This window comes from Cyprinus carpio, chromosome A3, assembly GCF_018340385.1.
Source record: "Cyprinus carpio isolate SPL01 chromosome A3, ASM1834038v1, whole genome shotgun sequence".
In the NCBI taxonomy this organism is placed as follows: Eukaryota; Metazoa; Chordata; class Actinopteri; order Cypriniformes; family Cyprinidae; genus Cyprinus; species Cyprinus carpio.
Window position 1 is genome coordinate 11,300,364 of NC_056574.1, and position 8,663 is coordinate 11,309,026.

At 37.2% G+C, this 8,663-nt stretch overlaps 1 protein-coding gene across 1 annotated transcript; it reads left to right on the forward strand.

Annotated features, from left to right (window-relative positions):
• Positions 1–221: 221 nt before the first annotated feature.
• Positions 222–7,570, forward strand: hspbp1 (HSPA (heat shock 70kDa) binding protein, cytoplasmic cochaperone 1). The gene is made up of 8 exons (XM_042718314.1): positions 222–431; positions 1,259–1,378; positions 2,076–2,283; positions 2,361–2,585; positions 3,550–3,705; positions 4,441–4,537; positions 4,652–4,763; positions 7,158–7,570. The coding sequence occupies exons 2-8, from the start codon at positions 1,259–1,261 to the stop codon at positions 7,236–7,238; spliced, it is 999 nt and encodes a 332-aa protein (XP_042574248.1). The 5' UTR covers positions 222–431; the 3' UTR covers positions 7,239–7,570.
• Positions 7,571–8,663: the final 1,093 nt, after the last annotated feature.

The window sequence follows — 8,663 nt, forward strand, 5'->3', positions numbered from 1 at the left end:
TTAATACAAACATTTTAGACTTATTTATTTATTATTTTCAATGGGGGGGGGGTGATCATAATTACTGCATAAATATTAATTAGTACCATAAAATTATCTCAAAATAAACAATAAAAAATATTATTGAACAAAAATATATTTCATTGATTTTACTGGAAATAAAAAAAGGAGTTCGTTCACTTTCAACCGCGACCAACAGAGGGTTAAAAAGTCGTTACGGTAAAGTTTATGACGTCTTTCCGCGTCGACGGTTTCCGCACGCGCCGTCGTGCAGCAAAGATCTGGAAGCTTCTGGATCCGCATTGAAGAGTTTATATTAGCGGTGTGTATGAGATCCGTGCACGTTATTAGTGCTGCTGCGGGGAAACTGTTGGACACGCGGCCGTGTAACCTCTACCGCTAACAAACCTTGGCACACAGTATTTACTAAGGTACGTCCGCTTTGTTAATTTTTTTTTTTTTTTTTAAATCTCTATTTTGTACCTAGAGTAGAAAATGATTAAGTTAAGTTTCGTTGTGTATTTGGCTGTCGGACGCTTATCTTTGAAATATAAATTAAATAATAGAAATAAATACGTTAAAACAGTGAATTTGAATGCACCTCTGAGCCTCGTTTAACGGTCTGTAAAAAGGCCCAAATGCCACTTTTGTGTTCTTCTGTGTATCTCTGTAGCGCAAAGATGATTTTTTTTTCTTTGATTGGTAACTTATGCTTTCTGATTGATTCTTATTATTCTAACTGAATGTGAATTGCTATAATTATTTTTTTTTTTTTTTAAAAAAAGTTGTAGATATGCACATGGTTTGATCTTGATACCTAAAAAAAACATGGTTTAGGGGAAACATGACATAAGCTTATTATAGATTATAAAGATTTTTATAATTAATTAAATCTGAAAGGTCCTCTAAAAATTACCCCAACTTAGAGTGAGTTTTGGCCATTTCCGTTTATTATTTATCTGTAAATTAAATAATAGGAATAAATATGTAAAAAAAAAAATAATTGTCTTTGATTAAATATCTGAAAGTGAAATAAAATAAATGCATATGTAAAAAAAACTCACTATGTAAATGAAAATAAATAAATGTTTATCTGTATTGTGTATCACATAAAAAATTCATTTTGTAAATTAAATTAATTTGTAAATGAATGTATATAATCAAAACTTATAAGTTAAATAAAATGGCAAAACAAATGTCAGCCTGTCTCTTAAAATTCTATTAAAATATAAAAGGTGATGTGTCTTTTTCTCCTTAGATGGCAGAAGGCAGAGGTAACAGAAATCACCCCCGCAATTTGCAAGGTGTGCTTCAGATGGCTGTGGAGGCCGGTTCTGCTTCTGAAGGTCCTGCTCCGCGAGAACCCATGACACAAGAGGTGGGATCTTCATCTGAACAGCAGCACAGACCACCGTGCAACAAACTGATAGGGCTGTGAATCTTCAATCAGATTACGATTCTCATGTCAACGATTCGATATCGTGATGCATCACGATGTGTCGCATCCCCAATTTTAAGTATTACGGCACATGGCTACATTTTCATATAAAGTTTATATCAAATTTGTTTTGTGCATTTGTATTAAATCATATAAGCAGGCTGCTTTTTAAAATAATTACAAATTAATAATAAATGAAAACAATAGTTAAGAATTTAACCGACTAAGTATAGCTTCAAAACGCAAATATAAAGCGGGAAAAGACAATTATAAGTGATAGACAAAAAGTAATTTCAGTATCTGAGAGTGCTTTAAGATTCATAAAGTTTACAGACAATCGTAGTTCTTTTTTTCTCTCCTCCACATTATCTGATTATTACTGATGAGATCATAGACAGTGTCAGCTTTAATAGGCTGCATTCACACTGATGCACAGATCTATTTCGACGTAAACCAGAATTGTTGAAGAGCGAATCGCGATGCATTGGACGATGAATATTTCCTCCCAGCCTTAATCTCTGAAATGTGTCCCGACAGATTTATAAGTGCATTCTGTTGTGTTGATGTTTGTGTTGCATTTTAAAACACTTTCTCTTATCTAAATATAAGTAAGCCAATTTCTCTCTTTTTTCTCTAGAGGATAGAGTTTCTGAGAGGAGCTCTTGCGGAAGTGTGTAAAGGACAGATGGATGAGGTCGAGCAGATGAAACAGTGTTTGGAGGTGCTAAGTAGAGATGAATGCAGGGCGAGAGGGAGTGAGGAAGAGGAGGAGGAAGAGGAGGATGAGCGAGAGGAAGCGCTGGAAATGCTTTCTGAGCTCTGCGAGAACTTGGACAATGCCAGAGGTGTGTGTGTGTGCGCCTTTCAAACCTCCTTGTTGTTGTCTTGTAACGTGTGCATCACTTCTCTGCGTGTCTTGCAGATCTGATGAAGCTGGGCGGTCTGGATTTGTGTATGTCGCGGTGTCTCTGTCACTCCGAGGCCGGGATTCGATGGAGGGCGGCTCACCTTATTGCCAGCTGTGCCCAGAATATGCCCGAGGTTCAGTTCTACCTGCTCAACCAGGGGGCGCTGCTGACGCTCCTTCAGCTCGCAGATCACGACGCAAACAGCACAGTTCGAGTTAAAGCACTCTACGCAGTGTCCTGTAAGTATAAACGTGCAAATACTGACTTGATATTGACCAAGATTTTACACTAAATATCAGCATATTCACCAAGTGGAGGTTTTCATGACCACATCAGGATTTACTATTAACTTTTGTGCTAAAATTTATTCTGTGTTTTCTGTATTTGTTCATAGAAATCATCTAAATCGTCTAATTTTAGTCATCTAAAATAATGTTTAAGTGAAATGAGATGCAAGGCTCCTCTGCATAAAAATGCAGATACAAGAACAAATTCATGTAGGTTGACATTTTTTGAGAAAACAGCTGGTTTTAATGTACTCTGGATAATATTTTTCTCTTTGTTTTTTGTTTTTTGGGGTTGGGTTAAGGTGTTTTTGTTAATTTTTTATTATTTGATTGTTTTTTTTAAATACTATAGTTTTTGATGGGATGCATAATCTTTGATGTTAACGACAAAAAACATGGAAAACCTTTGCTCATACTTTTCAAAAGTTGATAAACCTATTTATTTTGAAGTTAAAGGTGCTGTATGTAGGATTGTCACCAAGTGGTTGAACTAGGTATTGCAGTCCAAATTCAAAATATTGGAGAGGGTTTTTTCACCCTGCCCCTCCTCCTCAGACTTGACACACACGTAGGTTGCCAGATTGACGACACAAACAGGAATGAGCGCACTTGACGATGAACGAAATTAAATGCACTGTGTTTTCCGCCAACTGGTAACCTGGGGTGCTTAAATACAGTTGGGTAAACTGGCAGTGGGCGGGTTTCACAAACCAAAACAGAGACAGACATTCCGGCCCTGAACGCACATTTTCAAAGAAGAATAACTGACTGTAGCATTGTTTTTCAGATAAACAAGTATGTTAACTTAGCATGTTTCTTAAATCTCTGCAAACATATTATGGTACTTTTATGCTTTAGTAGAGTCGGAATCTTACATACAGCGCCTTTAAGCATCTACAACTCTTGTATCTTGCAGGTTTAGTCCGGGAACAGGAAGCAGGTCTGCGGGACTTCCTGTCACATGATGGCTTTTCAGTGCTGATGAGGGGGATGCAGTCAGACAGTGAGAAGCTGAGAACTAAATCAGCGTTCCTTCTGTTAAACCTTCTGACCAGTCATCCAGAACACAAAGGTAGTGCTGAATCTGGACGTATCCGGTTAGACCATCACGAGTCCAGTTTGTATGAGTAGCTATGTTTCCATCACCTTGTTTTTATGCGCATTTTGAAGTCACACATTATTAGTACTCCTGTAGCTCAAGTGGTAGAGCATTGCGTTAACAAGCGCAAGGTTGGGGGTTCGATTCCCCGGGAACACATGATAGGTAAAAATTGATAGCCTGAATGCACTGTAAGTCGCTTTGGATTAAAGTGTCTGCCAAATGCATATATTTAAATTTTAATTTAAATTTAAACGAGTAATGGAAACACAGAAATTCGGTAGAAAAAATCCCTTTTTTATGCTTAAATGAGGTGGTTTTTGACTTAATGAAGAGTTAATGCGAATAATAGAAGATGGAAATACATTTACCAAATACATTTCTACATGTGCATCGAAAAAGTCATGTGACATTACGTGATGAGACGGGATAACTTGAATAACCAGCAGCCCGATCTCATTGCACAGCATCTCAAATGTTGTTTTGGTTGTTTATACATTTATTGTTGAAAAATTATAATGTTCGGTGGCTTCTATTTTTCTTAGTAATATTTAGTGCCTTATTATCAGGAAGTGAAGATTTTGTTCTATTTGACTCGTTGGATGTGCTTTATTCACAAATGCTTTATGCGATATTCCAGTTTTGCATTTAAGTTAAATTCGCGACTTAGCTAGAGTTTCATGTGTTCGATCCTACTTCCTTTTTCAGATACGGTGTTGTCTATGGGGATGGTTCAGCAGCTGGTGTCAGTTCTTCGCTCTCCTCATTCCTCTGTACATGAACATGTGCTCGGTGCCCTCTGCTGGTTAGTAGCATTGTTGTATGATGAAAACAGATCTGCAGTAAGCTGGTGGAATTACATCAGCTTTTGGAGTTTGAGACCCGGTTTCTGATAGTGTTTTATCATGTATGTTTGTAGCTTGGTTGAGGACTCTCCCCGTGGTGTGAACGATTGCAGAGATGCATCGCTTGGCTTGGAGGAACTGCTCAACCAGCGAGTGCAGGACCTAAAGGGACGAGAGGAGAGCTTGGTAAAATATTGTTTTTAAAGTCAAAATAAAATCAAAATGGACCCTATTTACTTTATTTTATGTAATTTGTTAGTGAATATTATTATTAACCTTTATTTAACCAGGCTAGTCATTTACAACAACAGCCTGGATAGTTCTTCCAAAGACAAAAAGTTTACTTTTGTTATCCATCATCAAAATTAAAAGTTTGAAGTTGTAAACAAACAAAAAAAAAGATTATTGGAGTATGTTTTACAGGAAAATCAGTTTCAGTCTTTCTACTTAAAATTTTCATGTTTAATTCAGTGTGTTACTTGCAATTTCTAAATGAAAATTGTTTCCTCACCAATTCTTTTTATTTATTTATTTTTTTCAGTGTGTGTATGAACAGCATGGGTGGTAATATTAGCAAATAGTATTAGCATATAGTCCAGTAGTTATTATGCATTGTCTAAAGGGGTCATATGATGCGATTTCAAGTTTTCCTTTCTCTTTGGAGTGTTACAAGCTCTTGGTGAATAAAGAAGACCTGTAAAGTTGCAAAGACTAAAGGCTCAAATCCAAAGAGTTATTCTTTATAAAAGTTAACACTCGTCCACGCCCCCCTGAAACAGCTCCTTCTATAACCGCCCCCACATCTCTACATCAGTATGTGGGAAGATTTGCATAACGCCGCCCAAATGTCCACGCAAAGAATGAAGGCATACCTTTTATTCTCATTGTAGTATTATTGTTGCCGCTGCCACCATGTCGTATAGACACCATCAGTATGTGGGAAGATTTGCATAACGACCTTGCCAAAAAGCAAAACTATTTTGTTGGAGCTGATTTGCCTTCCTGAAGAAGACGACACGCACTAGAAATCATGTTTCACCGTACGAGCGGCATTTAGTCCAATGGGTTTTAAGTTTGTCCTTTTGTCGCTCCGGCCGCGGACAAGGCATCGCAATATGCTTAAGAGGTGTGGAGGCGTAACTTTCCGTCAAACGCTTGAGGCATTCGGCCAATCACAACGCACTGGATAGCTGGCCAATCACAGCACACCTCGCTTTTCAGAGAGATGAGCTTTGTGAAAATCGACACGTTTTAGAAGGCAGGGCATAGAGGAGAAACAATAATGTACAGTAGAGTCCTGCAACGTGGCCAAAACGGGTGGATTGTGACATTCCTAAAATTCACGGGCGGGGATGTTGATGGATAATTAACTCCTTGTGGGCGGGTAGTAGCGCGGATGAAAAATATGTGCAATATTTGTATGTCTAAATTACCATTACACATACGCAACAACGTATGACATTTGACCCATCACGTCACCACCACTGCGACAGTGCGACTTCTGTTGATGCTTCTCGTAGCCTAGTAAGGCTATTGTTTGTAGCAACAGGCTCAGGTTGTATTTTTTTCTTGTTTTTTCATTAATAGGTCTATTTGCGTATAGTTATCAGGTTCAATAGCCTATTTAGGTGCCAATGGTAGGCTACTTAAATGGCGCAAAACAAAGCGTTTAGCCTGTTTCATTAGCCCATTCATGACGCTGTTGTGATGTTGAGAGAGGTGCGAGATAAAAAATAAAGCACTTTCATTGGAATGATTTTAGCGTGTGTGATTTATCGCGGGCATGGATCGGGTAACGGACCAAATATTAATGGGTCTGGGCGGGTGCGGATTTAATTTTGATATTATCATGGGTGACGGGTCGGACCTGGTGCTGAACTTTGGGGGTGCGGGCGGGGGCGGGTCTCCAGAAATGGACCAGTGCAGGACTCTGATCTACAGTATGTGTAAAATAATGTTTTCTTAGCCTTAAACTGCATAAACACATTTCATTACACCAAATACACAAAATAATGTTCTTTTTAGCAGCATCATATGACCCCTTTAAGCTGCCCTTGTAAGTAAATGCAGCCTTATACCGTTATTAAATATAGATTAAAATTAACAGCATACAGTTCTGCCACAACAATAACTTTTCATGAGCCAATCAGTGTTTGGTATCTTAAACTGAAACTATAAAGATAAATTTATTAATTGAAATAAAAACTGAAATAAAATAATTAGCATCCACAAATAAGTAACCTAAAGTGATAATTGATACAACTGAAATAAAAATAAATTTAAAGCTTAAACAAAATATTTAAGAAAAAAAAAAAAGAAATAAATGAAAATGTCAAAAAATATTTAAGAAATGTCAAAAGTTGAGGGGGTGATCTAAAGTTCAATTCAAAATTTTAATAAAACACTGTAATTGTTTATAAATAAAACTGAAATGACACTGGAGCCAGTCAGTTCCCAGTGACTTTAAGCAGTTTTTCCCCATTCTCTCATTCAATACTCTGGTTCACATTTTGCCAGTATAATGGGCCGTAAACAATGTTTTATAATGACTTCAATGTTTGATTATTTTCTTTCCTGCAGGAGGAGCTGGACTGTTGTGTACGTTTACTAGCGGCTTGTTTCCAAGGGCAACCCCAGGACGGCAATGAAATGGATCGCTGAGGTCTTATTGGTGATTCCTGCTACGCAGCGCAAACACAAAAGAAGCAACCGGAGTTTGAAAAAACTTGAATTTTCAGAGTTTAGTTTGGCTATGTGTGCTCTTGCATAATCATATACCATGAACTGTACACAAGCACTTATTATATTATCAATATGTACATTTTGTATAATATGTCAGTTTGTTATTGTAAATTATGTGCTGTTTAGGGTCAACCTGTCAAAATCCTCTTTACACCTGAAAAACTATACAAATGCAAAGCCATTAGGCGGAACTTCACATGAATATAATAATATTTTGTAAATTTTAAAATAAACGTGAAAGTGTACCCATACAAGCATCTGTCCGAGTTTAATTCTGAACTAAAAAATAAAACATGGTAGTGAGCTCCAAGATTCAGAAGCATAAAAACACCTGCACAAATATCTGCTTTTTTTATTACATAATCAGTAAAAACTATGATTCTGTGCTTTGAATGTAATTATTGAAGTAAAACAGCCACAATGTGATTTTTTTTTTTTTTTTTTTTTGACCTAGTAGTTTAGTATTGTCCTGATTCATCTGTAAGTTTTGAACAATCAATTGCAAAATGTTTAACATGTAGCAGATTAAGATACTGCACATAGTTTTGACCACATGATAACTGTATAATAATGAAATGATAATGAAAGGACTAGTGGTCTTTAAACTGCGCTCTGTTTCAGAACAAGAAGTAAGAGACGTTTTTTGGATTATAAAAATGATCAAAAACATTTATTTCATTTCAATGTCAAAACTTTCCCAATTGACCTGAATTCACTTCTATCAAATAAGATTGAAACTTTTCCAAATTTCCATGAAAATCCTAGCTATTTTTCTATTTGTTGAACTGGTCAGGTTGTTTACCCTGTGATAAAACATATCACAAAGTGAATTAGAAATCAAAGGATGCTTCGATATATAGTAAGACCATGATAGAAGCTTTATTAACACAGTTTCCACCTATTCACAAGAACCATATATTGGCTGGGCTGCAGTCCACCATCCAAGGCCTTTAACCTTGACCCACAACCTGGTTGCCTCTTTTCTACATCATGTCCACAAAAAACTCACTAAAGGTTTCTGGGATAGCACTACATCCCCAAAGGTCTACACTCTCTCTGATTTGCCCTCCTTGGCAACAGACACCCTAATAATCAGCAGTATGGACGGATTCATCCTCGGGTCAGAAGTTTCCACGTCTAACCATTGTGAGCGATCACTGAGTGACCTGCTGAAGAGTTACTACAGCCACCAGCCTGACACTGCAGGGTTGGATGCAGCACCCCGTCCGATTAGTCAGGAATGAAGGATGAACTTCAAATAGCTTGTCAGCTTCTCTTTGCTGAAAAGCCAAATGGTCCAGGCTCTAACAGTTCGTCGCAACTCAAATGAGTTTGAGAGGAAGA

Bases quoted from the DNA above. Each gene is read 5' to 3' on its own strand.
- hspbp1 (XM_042718314.1), top strand. From the start codon at position 1,259: ATGGCAGAAGGCAGAGGTAACAGAAATCACCCCCGCAATTTGCAAGGT. The intron at 2,586-3,549 runs GTAAGTATAAAC...TGTATCTTGCAG, and splicing joins AGCACTCTACGCAGTGTCCT to GTTTAGTCCGGGAACAGGAA. The intron at 4,538-4,651 runs GTTAGTAGCATT...GTATGTTTGTAG, and splicing joins GTGCTCGGTGCCCTCTGCTG to CTTGGTTGAGGACTCTCCCC.